This window comes from Gorilla gorilla, chromosome 16 (genome assembly GCF_029281585.2).
Source record: "Gorilla gorilla gorilla isolate KB3781 chromosome 16, NHGRI_mGorGor1-v2.1_pri, whole genome shotgun sequence".
NCBI classification, from domain to species: Eukaryota; Metazoa; Chordata; class Mammalia; order Primates; family Hominidae; genus Gorilla; species Gorilla gorilla.
Genome location: NC_073240.2, coordinates 58,358,435 through 58,375,511, shown reverse-complemented (window position 1 = coordinate 58,375,511; position 17,077 = coordinate 58,358,435). Strand labels below are relative to the sequence as shown.

Sequence of the window (17,077 nt, the reverse complement as noted above, 5' to 3'; positions counted from 1 at the left end):
GGCCACTGGATTTGGCATTCAAAGGGAAGAGATTCAGTGTTTAGTCATTACCTCTTTAATCCATATTATAAACCTGACACTGTGGTGGGCATTTTGCATATATTAGCTTATTTACAATTTGAAACCAGGCATTGTTGTGTCTACTTTAAAGATGAGGAAGCTGTGCATTTGGGACCTCATCTATGGTCAGCATAAAGCAGTGTCGGGGCACTTGATGTCTCCTGAAGGACTAAAAGGAACAGGCAGCCAGGGCATCTGCCTTAGGGGTAGAAAACCTCCAAATACACCCCACAAACCCTTAACTCCATAAGAAGGTGCTGACTCTGTTGTAATTGCATCCAGCAGCCTCCAAACACACCTTTGTGGAAATGGGCAAAATACGCCATCCACAACACACCCACATTGGGAGCAATTCCTTTCTCCAATAACTGGAGAACAGCAAATGGAAGAATGGCCCAACTGGCAGCAGCCTCTATGCATGGCCAGCTGTCCCATGGCATCGGGGCATCCCCGCAATATTAAACACCTCCCAGAACAGTGTGAAAGACTAAGGAAGGCCCAGGCTGCCCTCATCATGTGCGGCTCTAACAGGGCCCTGGAAATCCTTGAGAAGTCTCACTGCAACAGAAGTCGATCGGGCCATTTACAACTTTCTCCTCACATATCTGAGCCAGCTCCAATCCCCTGGCCTTTGCACACAGAAGACGCCCCTTCAAAGGAACCAAAGTCACATGACCAGGGAGGGTCATCCAGAGTTTTGGCCTCTTGCAATTCCATGGGTTCCAAGGAGGGGAAGCCATGTTGAAACCACATCCAAGGAAGTGGCCCCTACAGAGTCTCCTCGACAGTGCATGGCCCTGGCCCTCAGTGACTCATGCCAGGAACCAGGCCAGGACATGGTGATAAAATCACTCAAAGCAGCCTCCCAGTTACCCCTAGAAACTTCAAGGGCTGCCACCACCCAAGGACTTCATCCCTAGGGAAACAACAGCCCCACCCTCCTCCCCTCTACCCCAGTTCTTCTGCAATGAGTCACCAATGTGCCACACATAGGCACTTAGACTGCATGCCTGGTCCACCTGGTGTAAGAAGTATCCTGGTGCATACGCTATCCCAGCAGTGCCTGTCCTGTGCTCCTCAGGGCCTTGGAGTTCTCAAGCAACCACAGGAGGGTGTCTGGGGGCTGAGGGGTAAAGGGAGACTGGGAGGACTTGGGCCCCCGTTAGCACCACTTTTGCTTGGTTTGCATATGAGGGCTCAGTAAAACATTCTGATTTTTTTTTAAAAAAGAGGGTCCTATTGACAAGTTTGAAAAGCACTATTCAAGCCAAATAGGCAAACTGACACACAATTTGTTGACTCCACTCGACACAGCTAAACACACGAGGCTCCTTCCTTGGGATTACTTGATTCTTCTTCAGTGGTTACAGACCCTCCAGGGTCCTCCAGCCCCTACCACCCCAGTTTTGGCACTCAGAAACCTTTCACGAACATCTCCCAAGGCATGAAGCTTGGGTCTAACTCCAAAAGACTATATTCCCCAATTCCTCTACCATCTGTACCAACAGGTACAGCCACCAGGCCCTTGTCCTGTCCCTCACTCCAGCTTAGGCCACTTCTTCAAAAAGTGTTCTAAGCAGCTCTGAGCACCTGGACACAGCCCAGACCCATGTCTTGGACCAAGCCATCAGCTCTAAAAGGGACAGGCAGGGAGAGGAGCAGTGAGGACAGAAGGGGACACTCCCTAGTGACAGATGGCCCCACTCAATCCTGTTCATCAGCAGGGGTGTAGCAGCTGAAGCCTGACCACTTCCACTCTCTGCTTAGGACTTTTACTCCCAAACTTTGTCTTTGGAGAATGTTCAAAGCTACAGAGAAGCTGAAAGAGCCACTCAACTACATAACCATAGTACCATCATCACAAGAAAATTAACATTTATTCAATAATATGTAATATATAGTTCATATACAAAATTGTATAGTCATCCCAGTATATCTTTTATTTTATTTTATTATTATTATACTTTAAGTTTTAGGGTACACGTGCACAATGTGCAGGTTAGTTACATATGTATACATGTGCCATGCTGGTGCGCTGCACCCATTAATTCGCCATTTAGCATTAAGTATATCTCCTAATGCTATCCCTCCCCCCCGCCCCACCCCACAACAGTCCCCAGAGTGTGATGTTCCCCTTCCTGAGTCCATGTGCTCTATCTTTTATATAATTTTTGTTGCCAAGATCTAATCCAGGTTCACTCATTACATTTAATGTTATGTCTCTTTAGTCTCTTATCTGCAACAAATTCTCATCTTTTTAAAAAATAACATTGAATTTATTGAAGGATTCAGGCCAATTGTTTTGCAGAATGTCCCACATTTTGGTTCTGTTTCCTTATTATTAGATTCAGTTAAACAAGTTTGGCATGAATATTACATACGTGATGTTGTGCACCTCTTAGGTGAATCACCTCAGAAGTCATGTAACATCAGCTCGTTCCACTATTGGTGAAGTTACGTTGGATCACTTGGTTGAAATGCTGGCTACCTGCCTACTCCACTGTGAAGGCACTGTCCCTTTAGAATCAATAATCCTTTGGGGTGATACTTTGAGAATATCCTACAATAATCTTTCACCAACTTATTTTTGCATCTATTGATGAGTATACCTGGAGGTTACAAAACAAAGATTTTCTAAACTTATTAGCTAGTGTTCTATAAAAAAAGGGAGCCTTCCCTATTTTATCCTCTGATCTCGTGCCTCTACTCCCCTTCTCCAATTATCACTATAAACGTATGGATTTTTTTTAATATTCGATGTGTTATAACCCATGACTGTCATTATTCTTTTTGATGCTCCAGCTGTTCCCATTTTGGCCAGTGAAAGCCCATTCAAACTGGCTGCTAGGTCCTTTACTAGGACCCCATTCATCTCTGAGTGAAACCTTATTTTCCAGAGGTCCCATATCCCCCTCATCTTTTCCCTTCTGCAACCCAGAACTAGCTGTTTTTCTGGATCTTTTTAGTGGAACTCATCCACTCTTTTTAGGCAGATCAGCAATTTTACTCCTCACCTTTCTCTAGTCAGAACTTCATTTGCTTTTCTCCCTACTTCCTTTCCCTGGCATTCATCATTTGCATCAGCACAGGCAGCTCTCTGTCCTTGGTAGAAAGTGGGGAGGACAGGGCAAGGAGAGACAGAGACCTACGGTAAACTTAGGGACATTATCAAACACTTAGCAGTCGACGAGAAGCTTTCTTTTTTATAGTTGACCACATTAGTGCTTAACTCTAAAGCAAGCTTGTATTTCAAGAGGTCACTATGTTATGACTCCATTTATGAAATTTATATCATTTTATTTTGTTTTATTTTATAATCATATAAAATACATGCTCAAGAAAAAGTACTGCCTACTTCCTGGCACCCCTACCCCTTCTTTTACTTTGTCTCCATCAGCACTTACCACCTCCTAACCTCTATAAAACGTACTTAATTATTTTGTCTACTTCCATTCTTGTCCCACTAGAATATAAGTTCCATGGATGACAGATCTGGTTTACTGCTCTGTTCCCTACTATATTCCTACTGTATACAACAGTGCCTGGAATACAGTAGGTGCCCCATAATTATGAATGAGTAAAATGGGTCGGCCAGGACCACAGGCCTAGAGGTCAGCAGGACCTCCTCTTTATCCTTCAAGCCTCCAACTTCACTGTCACCTCCCAAGCAGTCAGTTATTCCCTTCTCTGTGTTCCCAGATTCCGTCATATAGGGCTGGATCTTAACACCTGAAATATCACATCATCGTCTCACCCAGAAAACTGCAAATTCCTCCAAGGCAAGGACTTACTTATCTTCATCGCCTCAGCACTTAGCACAGGAGCTGGCACAAAAATGTTTGCCGAATGCCTCCTACCCCCAGCCAAGAAAGTGCCCTTTCCCTGCACCATGCTGCCTGCCAGCCTTTCCTCTCTTCTGCGGGAGCAGAGCCCCCGGCTGCTGCTCCAAGCTGCTGAGAAAGGTTCCAGCCCTGCCAGCTGCTCACAATAGGCCCTTTGAAGCAACTGGATTGGGCTGTTTCAGGAAAACCCACGTTCCCTGCCACAGCACCTGTCACTAAGGCCAGTGTCCCTGCAGCTTCAAGGCAACACAAAGCCATAGTGTTCACCAAGAAACAAGAGCAGGGCACGTCGCTGGCAGAGCCGGCTAGGGAGTGCTCTCTGTCTTCTGGGAAGATGGGAGATGAGGTGGGAAGGTTGAGAGGGCCTTCTCCTCAACAGAGGTGCAGACACTCAGCCTCTGGGAATGGCCTGGTTAGGAGATGGGAGAGTGGGTTAAGGGTATAGAGGCTGGAACGTGTTGGGGCTTTGCCTCAGAGATACCTTACCTGCTCTTTTCTCTCAATCTTCTTTTCACTTTGCTCAGGAACTGGACTCTCAGGAGGTACGGTCAGCCGTAGTCTGCAAACATTTGCCTAGAAGAGAGGGAAAGGAGAGGCCAGTTAGGAGTCAGCATTTGGGGCAGAAAGAGCCAGATGACCTTGGGCTTCTCACAGCCCATTTCCCCTACTTCCAATGGGGAACACTGCCCTGATCATACAGGAGCCATAGAGGAGACAAGGCCAGCCTTATCTTCACAGTACCAGGCCAGCCTGGTACAGCACAGGCACCCACCACCCTGGGGCTCAAGGAAGGAAACTACCAAATCACTTGATCTATTTCAAACATTTCTTTACCAATGGCTCAGTTTCCATAACAATATGTATAGAATGATCTCATTTCACAAGTATAGGCAAAAATATAGTTAGAGGGAAAGAAGCCAAAATATACACAGTGGATATCTCTATTGGGAAGGGAGGGTGCTTTCTACTTGCCTATATATTTAATTTTTCTACAATATATATGTACATGTTTAATCACAACTTTTTTTCAAAAAAGTCCATATGCCCATGTTCATAGCAGCATTATCCACAATAGCCAAAAGGTGGAAGCAACCCAAATGTCCATTGACAGATGAATGGATAAACAAAATATGATTTATACATACAATGGAATATTACCCAATATTAAAAAGGAAGGAAAGTCTGACACATGCTACAACATGGATAAACCTTGAAGACACTATGCTAAGTGAAATAAGCCAGTGGCAAAAAGACAAATACTGTATGATTCTACTTAGATGAGGTACCAGGAGTAATCAAAATCATAGAGACAGAAAGTGGAACTGTGGTGACCGGGGGTAAGGATACAGGGAAAGTTAGTATTTAATGGGCATGGAATCCCAGTTTGGGAAGATGAAAAAAATCCTCGAGATAGATGGTGGTGCCAGTTGCACAAGAGTGTGGATGCACTTAATGCCACTGAACTATGCACTTAAAAAGGGTCAAAATGGTAAATCTCACAAGTACATTGCTACAATTTTTAAAAAAAAGCTGTCCCTGCTTGTTGGATACAGACTAAAAGTAAGATAGTTAGCTGGAAAGGCTTAGGAGAAGAAAATATAATGCTTATGAGTTTTGGTAAGACATCTGACTCCTTAATTAGCTATGTCACCATGAATATTTGTCACTAGTCACTGAGATTCTCATGTCAGTTTATTAAAGGCTGCCAAAAAATTTCACTGAAATATCGGATAAAGATTCCTAAATGATTTTTTAAAGTCTAAATTGCACCATTTCTGTTAAAAATAAAAAAGCATTATACCATTCAGTGAGAGAAGCTATAATTTGTGTGATTTATCAAATTCTGTTGACAAAGAGTGACTTAGGAGCAAAGTCATTTTCCTACTCAACAGAGGGAAAAATGGACTACTATAATCTGTAGTACGAGGGGACAATAACAGTAATAATAGTAATAGCTAACCATGTATAGGCATCTTCTAAGTGTTTTACAGGTATTTATTCATTTACGCCTCACCACAAACCTATGGTAAGAGATTCTCTTACCTGCCCCATTTTTCAGATGAGGAAGCTAAGCCTCTGAAGGGTTACATGGCTGGGAAATGACAGAGCTGAGATTTGAACCCAGGCAGTCGCCGGGGCTTACTTTCTTAGCTCTTATACTCATGGCCCCCATCACATGCCTGAAATGCAATGTGGGCTCAGTTCGCGGGAGTGCTGTTGGCTCCCTAATATGGGTTGAATTGCATCCCCCTAAAATTCATCCATTGAAGTCCTGACCGCCTTCCTGGCATCTCAGAATGTGACCTTATTTGAAGACAGGGTCTTTACAGAGGTAATCAAGTAAAAATGAGAACATAAGGGTGGCCCTAAATCAAAATGACTGGTGTCCTTATAAGAGTGGGAAATTTGGGGACAGACACACATACAGGGCGATCATCGTATAAACATTAAGACGACCCATCAACAGCCAAGGAGAAGGGCCTGGAACAGAGAGTTCCTTCACAGACCTCAGAAGAAACAAACCTTGCCAATACCTTAATTTTGGGCCACTAACCTCCAGAACTGTGAGACAAGAAATTTCTGTTGTTCAAGCCACTGGCGTTGTGGTAGTTTTCATGGCAGCCCTAGCAAACAAATCCTCTCCACCCCCGTCCCAGTCTGGTTGGCAGGTTCACAGATCTGCACTGGTCCACAGGGTGGCCTCTTAGCAAAACCACCCTGCAGCCTAGAAGCCCAGGGCTACAGGGAATGTCAAAAATCTCTTGAGTTCAATCTGCCCACCTATGAAGAAACCCAACACCCGAAAATGTACCTGACAGGTGGCACCAACCTATTCATTTTCCATGAACAGGTTAGGGAGCCCAGGTTTGGGACCCATGTTAGCACTTCCACATACACCATTACCACCCTCCAAGGCATTGCATTTTGCTACCAGGCACGTCTAACTTGCTGATCTGAGCTTACACCAGAATTTCTACCTAATGGACCCAGGGTTGTCCTCGGACTGCAAACTAATTCCCCTTTTTCTAGACAGTCCTCCTGTCCCTTGAACTTCCTTTCTTCTGGACGAAACAACCCCAGTTCTTTAAATCACATGACTTGGTTTCAAGATCCCTCTCCATCCTCATCCTCCTCTTGGCAAGCATCATCCCCCAGGGACCCCGAAATCAGATGTGGCCTGACCCCCAGGGCTATCATTGCCTCTTGTGCGGCCAACTTTACAAGCAACCTTCAAAGCTCACCGTCAGTCATGTTGGCCAAAAAGAAACCAAGCCATACTACCGGGTAGCTCTCTTTCCTGGTGGGCAACAACACTGATCTTGAGTAGGGAATCTTGAGTCCCTCCAGAGAAAGGCAACTCTCTGGCTCCAGGCCCCTCAGACTGGTTGAAACCAGTCTAACATTTGCACAAGCATCAAAGTGTAACTCAGACCACATAGACAATCCCAACCTGTGGTGCTCAACAATCTCCTATTAGGCTGGGTCTAGTCCATGCATAATTCTGCAGGGAAAAGGAAGTCCTTTTCTCCTGCACCACATCACACACACACACACACACACACACACACACACACAAACACACACACGACTGTGCACACACGTACATATATGCCTATCACACATACACACATACACAGGCTCCAACATCTACTAGCTGTGTGTCTATGGGAAAGTTACTTAATCTCTCTGAATCTCAAGGGTAAAATGGGATAAAGGGAGAGTGTCACATAGTAAGCCTCTATGAATATTAGATATTTTTATTTTTATTTGATTATTTATTTATTTTGAGACTGGGTCTTGCTCTGTCACCCAGGCTGGAGTGCAGTGGTGTAATCATAGCACTGCAGCCTCAATCTCCTGGGCTCAAGTGATTCTCCGACCTCAGCCCCCCAAATAGCTGGGACCACAGGCATGCATCACCATGCCTAGCTAATTTTTTATTTTTTGTAGATACAGAGTCTTATTATGTTGCCCACATGGGTCTTAGACACCTGGGCTCAAGCAATCCTGTCTCGGCCTCCAAATGTGTTGGGATTTCAGGCATGAGCCACTGCACCCAGCCAGATATTTTTACTATTATCTAGATATTATCATCATCCTATGTGCTTCAAAATGAAACAGACCTGCTTAGCCTCACAGTCCTGTTTCCATGAAAATAACAATTTGGTCAATGAATCAGAGACATTAACACTGTAAGTGATGACTTTCGGTTGGTTGATTATTTTAGAGGGGTAATCCTTAACGGTCATAATTTTCAGAAAGGGGGTCCCATGGGTCCAATCACTCAAAAGTTAGATGGTCCCTCCCCTGGCTTGAGCCCATTCTTCATCTGCCCATCTATATTCCTCAACACACTTCCTATGATGAGCTGGGCAACCCTTATATGAAGCTCTCACACTGAGCAATACCCTGAGGTATACAAAGCCACAAGGTAAACAGAATGCATAAAATACAGTGAACTTGTAAAATAAAACATATGACTTCAAAGACATTTGGCAGTTGCAGCTGGTGCTTGAGGCTACTGCAGCACCCTGTCTGAAGTTTACTCTTGTCAACAGAAGTGCTTTGATCAAAACATTAAGGAGCACAGCTAGTTTTTCTTTAATAAATACTGACCCACTGATGGACTGGCTGTTCAGGAGCAATTTAAACCCAGCTTAGAACAGAATCACATATCTTCCTTACAAGATAGCCAAATGTACGGCCATGGGGAAAAAAGAAAGTTGCAGAACAAAACATTAAGGATAATCCCATTTTAATTTTTTAAATATACCCTGATAACTTGCGTAGATGTAGGGGGAAGATATTCTTAAGGAAACAGATTTCTGTGTTGGTGGCAACGATGTTAAGATATGTAAGTTTTTGATTAAAATAATAATAGTAGTAATAGTAATAACAAAGACTGGGAGAAAATATGTCGGGAAGAGACAGATCCAGAAAGAGACTAATCCTTCCACAGGACTGCTTCAGGAGCAGCAAGGGGGACATTCTAAAGGTCTAAAAGGTACTCTGAATCCCTAACAGAAGCGCTAAGGACAGTAACCCCTGAACCACCCATAAAGTTGTCCGAGTACAGTCTACCTCCCTCCATTCATTCACCTTCCGCAATCTCCCCATGGGAAAATCTCCCCCTGAGTAACATCAAGGCAGCATTCCTTACCTCCGAGCATTTTACAAGGCTGATCTCCATGGTCTCCTGAAACTCGGATACACAATCTCCAGAGATGCCCCAGGCTTGGCAGTGCCTGAAAGGCAGGTAGGGCACTTTATTCCCAGGGGTTCCCAAAGCAGCTGGTTGTGTTATGCACAATGCGAAGAACTGCATCCTACCCTGAACACCACTGCTACCGAACCTGCTGTCCCTGGGGGCAAGGGTTCCTTCCAGGAGATCAAAGCAGGAAGCTGGACTCAGCATACTTTATTACTCAGTTACTGAGCACCCATTACTTGTGAAAAGTTTTAGGGACTATGAGGGTATGACGATGGCAAAAAAAAAAAAAAAAAAAAAAAAAAATGCTGTGCCTCCAAGGAGTACATAATCTAGAAATATACCCAAACAAGGCAATCAAGAACACCTGCAATAACCAATACAAGGTGTAGAGAGACAGGATAGCTTTGTGGTTAAATCATAGTGGAAATGTACTTCCTGGCTTCCAATATTGGTTCTGACACCTACTAGCTTTGAGACCTTTGGAAAGCCACTTAGTCTTCAGTGCTTCCATTACCCTAGTTGTAAAAAGAACTAACAACACTGTACCCTCCTAGGAATGTTGTGAGGATTAAATTAGCTCATGTGTGTAAAGAGCTTAGGACAATTTCTGGCACGCATTAAGCACTCTGTAAACATTCTTTATTATCATGGGAATATAGGAAGAAGAACACTAATCTTAATGGGAGGTGGGAATATATGGGAAAGTCCCTCAGGAAGGACCCTCGGGATACAATTTGAGCTGGGTATAGAAGGACAGAAAGGACTTTACAGGTCAGTGAGGTTTGGAGAACCCACCGTCATAACAACAACAGACAGCTATCAGGCAAGGCGTTCCAGTCTGTGCCAAACGCACAGATGTTGGCAAGTTCCAAGAATAAGAACCTGCAGCCTAAGCCTGGGTAGGACAGGCAAATGGACAAACAGACAGGGGCTGAACTATCAATCTACAAATGCATGATAGAGAAGCACTGGCTCTAGTCAGAAGACAATGAGGAGCCATTCAAATCTTTGGAGGAAGAGACTAACATTCAAATCTGAGTTCACTTCAATAATCCAACTGGTCATTTTTCAGTGCCTCCAGTGTTCCATGCACCACACAATGGACGGAAGGGAAAACACAGGGGGAGTGATCAAGTAAGCTTTGTACCGTCACCACTTATATAGCCCCTACGGTGCTTAGCATAGTATCAACACATGATGGGCACTCGCTCAGTGTTGGGTTTTGTAGTTTTTTTAGGTTGAACTAAAACAAAGTAAGAATATACCTGAAACTCCCTGGAGTGCCTTGCACTTTCTTGAAACCAACCCCCCTGGGAAGGATAGCAAGGGAGGGACAGGTAGCATTCAGGTTTCCTCCACAAGAAAAAGCACAACAAAACCCTTTTTGGCAACTCAGGGCCCCTGGGGAGCTACATGGGTCCCCTCAGGCCTTGTTTCTGACCCTTTTGTGGAGACAAGGGCCTGGGTCTCACTTAGGGGGTACTCTGCGGATCCAGTAACATCATGCTCTCAACTTCAGGCACTTTGGCTCACCCAGGGGAAAAATATCTATCTCACATAAAAAGGGAGTGGAGAAGATGATTCAGGGAGGTGACAGGGTTTTGCCAGTTTACAAAGATGGATTTCCCTAAGAAAATTAGCCAAGTGCATTTATATTTCTCTCAGGCCTGTTCCACTTTGTGACTGTGGGTCCCTGCTCAGCTCCCCTTAATGATAAAAGGTGGGGCCCTTGTAAGTGTGGCTGGGGGGAACAGACCCCACACTCTGCTCAGCACAAGGATCAAATCCCAGGAGCCTGCAGCAGGCTGCATGCGGAACAGTGTATGCCCCATCTAGATTAGACCTCTTGGCTCTGCTGTGGCCCTGAACTTGCAGCCCAATTATCTACATCAGGGTGGGGCGAACTTTTTCTGTAGAGAGCCAGACAGTAAATATTTAGGTTTTGCAGGCCCCTGTGAAAACCATTCTTAGCTCAGAGGCATACAAAACATTCCTGCTCTCTGTGGCTGTGTTCTGTACCAGGCACACAATGTGCCCCAAACGCCAAGATCCAGAGAGAAAACACAGGTGGATGAAGGCACACAAAGATGCCAGTGTGACTTGGAGTGCGAGGACTCCCCCGCCCTGCCCCATCACCACCCTGCCCTTCATCCCACAAGGCCCAAGGGACCTTTCTGCAACACTGTCCCAGGAGTGTCTGCATTTCCAAGAAAGCTATAGAAGGGAGTAATGCTTAAAGAAATATTCTTAGCCTTGCTGCACATTAGAATCGCCTGGGAAGCTTCCTAAAAAATACTCATGCTTTTCTGTACTTTAAGATGTTCCCATTTAATTGGTTTGGGATGAGGCCTGGACATGGCTATTTTAAGCCTCCCAGTGATTCTGTGTATAACCGGTTGACAACCACTGACTGAACCAAAGGGATGAAGCTCCAACTGTGCAGCAGGATGAGGCAACTCGAATATTTGGAGGACTTCCCAGAACTGTCATACTCCTCACCTGGGCCAGCATTCCCATGTATTTGTCACCCGTTTCCTGCCCAGGTGGGTCAGAGGTGATGGGATGGATTTAACTCAAGGCTTCTCTTCCTGTTTTTCCATTTGCCAATTCAGTGTTAACCGTGGCTCCTCTACGTAGGACCTGGTGAGATTTCTGTTTTTAAGTGCCTATTCCACCAAGCCTGGGGAGGGGTGGTTCCTAAGCCGTGTCTTCCAGTAGGTAATCATAGGTGACGCAAGTAATGGTGGCATGCACAGGCCTCTACGGGAACACGAGAAGGAGGTTTGAGGTTTCAGGGCAGGCTTCCTAGAGGAGGCAACACTCATCAGAGGAGAAACATGAAGAAAAGCAAAGAGGCAAGGAACAGCATTGAAAGCTCGGGGAAATGGCAAACGATTTGGAATATCTGAGAAGACCACATATAGGGAGGGGAAACAGGACAGGCACGGGCCAAACCAGAGGGCCTGGATGCTACACTAAGGAGTGTGAACTTTTTCCTGGCAGTACTGAGGAGGCTCTTGAAGCAGACGAGTCAGGAGACTAGATTTAGCATTTTAGAAAGATCACCCCGGCCTTTAAGAGTGAAAAAGAGCCAGGAGTGTGGTTGACACTTAGGAACTGTCACTCACCAAAGAGGGAAAGAGGTAAACACCACTGTATTGCTCTTCTGTGTGCTGGAGAAGTGCTGGAATTCCGTAAGACCATAAGGCATGATGAGTGCTGAGAAGTATCTTGGGTTGAAATATTTAACATGGTCTCTAGTTAGTCAGTCCTGGGCCCACAGCTCCTTGAACTCAATTAGACAAGAACATTTGAGGCTAATTGACTTCAAAGGCTTCCCCAGTGACCAGGGCTTAGTGACACCAGCCTCCAGGTCTCTTGTTCAGATACGGATGCACAGCATAGGTAAACTACAACAGGGACCTCAAACGCAGCACTCCATCAGTGCCCCCAGAGACAAATGGGTCAAAATCACATTCCATATCCTTTGTAGAAAAGCCATGGGATCTCCATAAATGTCTAGGGGAAATCAAGTTTCCTTACGAGTCTCCAGAATTCAGGTCTGTTCATCCTCTATCAAACAAGGCAATGTGAAAGATCAAAAGCATAGAGCTGGGCACCTCTTTTTCTGAGCCTACAACCATCATTTTTGACCGGCACAGGTTTAAGCCCTGCCCTTAGCCCAGAGGACGCCATGGTTCCAAACCCTCACAACTTAGCCCAGTCAGGCAGCAATGGGACATAGGAGAGGGACACATTAGCCAAGGAGGCCCATTCCAGTGTTTAACAGAGGAAGCCTTTGCCAAATAGAAAGAACTATCAGCAAGGGCAGGCTAGGAGATAGTCAGTCCTATCCTGTGACCTTGTTGGGTTTTGTTTTTTTTCTGTGCCAGTGAGGGGACACGATAGCAGCAACACCAGCCAACAGTCTTTTATTATCAAGAGAGCAAGGTGCTGGAGAAGATCCTTGACAGATCTATCATTCCACAGCCTGGGATCAGAACAGCTTAGCCAAAAATACTCGGCAGTAAGTATTGTGCCGAAAGGTCAGTTGTGTGACCCGGTTGTGTGCTTTGTGGGGAAGCCATAAAGCAACACATGCCGTCCCCACAAAGCACACGACCCAGCCACACAACCAACCTTCCATTTCAAAGGCCCATTTAGCAAGACTAACTGGCATTTATAAAATTCCTTTCAAAAGCATGAAGCAAGGTCAATATTTTTAAAATCGTTTCCCCCCATTCCCCAAGGTCATCTTCTGGCTGTGGTTATTCTCCAGTCAATTTGTCTTCCTGCTGTTGCCATAGATAAAACTATTTTTAGTGCACAACTGGTTTGAAGGGAGTTTTTTTAATTTCACAACTTCTGCTGGTTGGCATCCATAAATCCCTTTCAGAGCTTTGTTTATCAGCTGACAGAAATTACTCTCTCCACCTGTTTGTTTTTTTTCCTTGAGAGATGATTTCAGATAACAAGGAAATACAAATTGCAGGTGGCAGCCATTGAACAAAGGCTAACTGGTGGCAGTCCAGCCAGCCACATAACCCTTGGCAGCTGGCTCGCAGGAGTCCCTGCTCAGTGTCAGCTGTCACCACCACTTCTGGTTGGCTTAAATATCTGGACCCACATAGGCTGGTTTCCCCTGCAGTCCCCAATTTGACGAGCTCTTTGGATGAACCAGAAATACAATTTTAATGGCTAACATGTTCAAGACCATCACTTGTCCACCATCAGAGAGGAATAACAGAACAATACAGTATTTGCTGAACAACTTTCAATGAAAGGTACACTTCCAATGATTATTTGGTCTACAATTTTATTTTCAGGTCATCCTGTTCCTGCTTTTCTAAACAATAGGTATTTTGTCCCAAAGCAGGTCCAATTTGCCATCATGATAAAGTAGTCGTGTGTCACTTAACCGTGGAGATGCATTCGAGAAATGCATCATTTGATGATTTTTGTCGTTGCGTAATCATCATAGAGTGCACTTACACAAACCTAGATGGTATAGCCTACCACACACCTAGGCGATATGAGATAGCCTACTGTTCCAACCACCGTCATATATCCTGGCTGCTGTTGACCGAAATGTGGTTATGCAGTACATGACTATATATACCAAGTATTCCATTGAGATGGTTATTTCCTCCTTTCAGTATCCCAATAATGTCAATTCCCCTACAAATTCTACTCATCCTGCAAGATTAAACTCAAACATCACCAGTAGGCGGGGCGGGGCGGCTCATGCCTGTAATCCCAGCACTTTGGGAGGCCGAGGCAGTTGGATCACTTGAGGTCAGGAGCTCAAGACCAGGCTGGCCAACATGACAAAACCCTGTCTCCGCTAAAAATACAAAAATTAGCCAAGCATGGTGGTGTGCGCCTGTAGTTCCAGCTACTCGGGAGGCTGAGGCAGGAGGACTGCTTGAACCTGGGAGGTGGAGGCTGCAGTGAGCCGAGATCGTGCCATGGCACTCCAGCCTGGATGACAAAGTGAGACTCCATCTCAAAAAAACAAACCTGTAGTGAGAGGCCTTCCCCTGATGCCTCAGGAAGAACCTTTATTTTAGCTTCTACAGAACTTTGTAAACTCTTCACCCCACTATAACCATCACCACTTTGTTTGATGTGAGTTTGGGAAAATGTCTGCCTCTACAGGTAGGGCGGACCCCAATGCCAGCCCTTTACCACACAGAAAAAGGTTTATGAATGTTCAATAAATCAATTAATCAACATCTCACAGCTTCCCACCACACACACAATCCCCAGCACACACACAGATAGTACCTGTAACATCTGCAAATCATGAGCAGAGCTAGAAACCACAAAGATGGGCAGAACCCTAGAACCTTTAGATACCTTCTTTCCAGAAACAAGTACCAGTGTACCCAGGACAGCCCTGAACGGCCTGATCCCGAGCCCTGAGTTCTCCAGTCCAAAATACGTCTGCCATCTTATTCAAAAGGCAAAGTCTTTTCAAGAGTGTCACAATGTGCCCGACACCAAAGCACCTACAATTAAATAAATACTCCAAAGGAAATGTTTGACCCAAAATCTTCAGAAATGTTATTTGTATACCAGCCACATTTGTATCAACCCACCGTATTAGGTTAGGTACCCCAACAAATCCCCACCTCTGGAAGGGAAGTTACAGAGAATTTCATTCAATTCATGCAGTCTGGTCACACATATGATCCTCTCAGGGCTCAGGGTTAGCTTTTCAGTGACTTCATTCTTTCTCAGTTGCAATTGTGTTCAAAATGAGAAAGATTTCCATAGGAAAATACAAACACCCAACTTAGAGTAAGGCCGGGACTGTGGTTGGAAACCACCTTGGACCCAGTGTAGATCTTATTCTATGATGCTAATGATTGGACAACTTGAGTTCTGTCAACCTTGGGCATGAGCCAACTGATGGATTCTGGGGGCGGGGGGGGTGTGCGCGCGCATGCGCGTGTGTACACAACCTAAGTGTCTGGTGAGTGGACGCACGCACACACCCCAGAATCCATCAGTTGGCCCATGCCCAAGAGTAACACATCTTTCTTCTAGAGCTAAGAAAGACAGCTTATAAGGTGACCACCATCACTCGCTTAAGGCATGTAAAAGCAAATAAGCAGGTCCAAGACCTGCACGCAGACAGGACCAGTGGGGGTTTTGCTCTGGACTTAATCACCTGTTTAAATCTTGAGGAAACACGATTACAGAAGTCTCAATCAGAGCAAAGAGGTATCAAATGATAAGTATTGAACATCATGATAAATGGAAGAACTAAAAAGCCACAAGCCAAGCCCCTGGCTGTGGCTCTAAGGTGCTGACCCTGTTAGAAAGATGGAGCATTTCTTTTACAGAGCATCTGGAGAGATGGGAAAAGATGCCACAAAGATCAAAAAGAAACAGCACTTCCAAAGGGAAACCTTCCCTGGAGATGCTGTCCCAAGCTTTCAGTGCTGCCATTGTTGTCACTGTGCTAATATTTAAATCAGACAGAAGAAAGCGGTTTACATAAACCGGAGTCCCACACAGTCGGGCTCCTGGGCGGCCGGCTGCTGTTCTGGTTTGCACAGTGGTGCCCACCTTGGCTAACCCCACTCCAGAATTACCCTATCACTAGTGGACACAAGTGACCCCGTCTTTCTTTTAATTAATGGAAGAAGGAAAGTTTGAGTTTTAAATACATTCATTACTTTTGAGTCTCAAGGTAGGGACACTGCACAAATGTCTTCCTTGATTTTTAAACTGGTGCCGCCAATAAACTCAGCTTGACAGAGAGGCAGGAAGGAGAGGAAATCTCTGGGAATTCCATAAAGTCCCCTAAGCCCTCTCCTGCCAGCTGGTGGGCCCCCTGAAACCTCAAGAGGGAGGGTCACTGCCAGAGCCGGCACAGGACCGGGGAGTTGAGGCCAGGGTGGGGCGTCGGGGCCAGGTGCTGGCTCCCGAGCTTTCCCATCCCTAGTCCCCTCTAGAGGGGGCGGCCAGGATGGGGGAACGGGACGGCGGCGGCTCCCGCCCCAGCTACTCACCCTCCTGCTGGGCGCCCCGGGCGTCCTGGCGGCGCCGCCCGAGAGCAGGGTGACCGTGGACGTGGAGCGCAGCATCCCGCAGCGGCGGTCGGTAGCGGGCTGGACGCCTGCGTTCCTCCCGGGCAGAATAAGCGTGCGGGGCCCGCCCTGCGCGGGGGCGACGCGGGACGGCGCCGGCTACTTGCAGCTCCAGCTGCACCGCGAAGGCCCGGGGGTGGGGCCGGGGGCGGGGCCGGGCCGGGCCGGGGCGGGGCCGAGCGCGCTCACCCGACCCGTCAGGCTGCATTTTCTCCCGAGGGCGCCGACCCGGTTAAAGTTGAGCACCATCCTCTCCCAGGGCGCTGCGCCCTCCCAGGGTCAGTCCCAGGGCAAGAAGGAGCCCTGGACAGCCTGGACGCCCATGCTCTGTCTGTCCCCCGCAGAGTTGAGGTCCACCTGCC

At 46.2% G+C, this 17,077-nt stretch overlaps 1 protein-coding gene across 2 annotated transcripts in view; it reads right to left on the bottom strand.

Annotated features, from left to right (window-relative positions):
- Positions 1-16,859, bottom strand: part of MYZAP (myocardial zonula adherens protein) — a 93,430-nt gene extending 76,571 nt beyond the window's left edge. The window contains exons 1-2 of one of the 2 annotated variants that reach the window (XM_004056249.4): positions 16,638-16,859; positions 4,389-4,475 (exon numbers count right to left, since the gene is read on the bottom strand). In XM_004056249.4, coding sequence (XP_004056297.1) covers positions 4,389-4,475; positions 16,638-16,712 — 162 coding nt within the window. In that variant the 5' untranslated portion in view covers positions 16,713-16,859. The remainder of the gene's footprint in view (positions 1-4,388; positions 4,476-16,637) is intronic. The other variant, XM_055364038.2, reaches the window with a different exon arrangement.
- Positions 16,860-17,077: the final 218 nt, after the last annotated feature.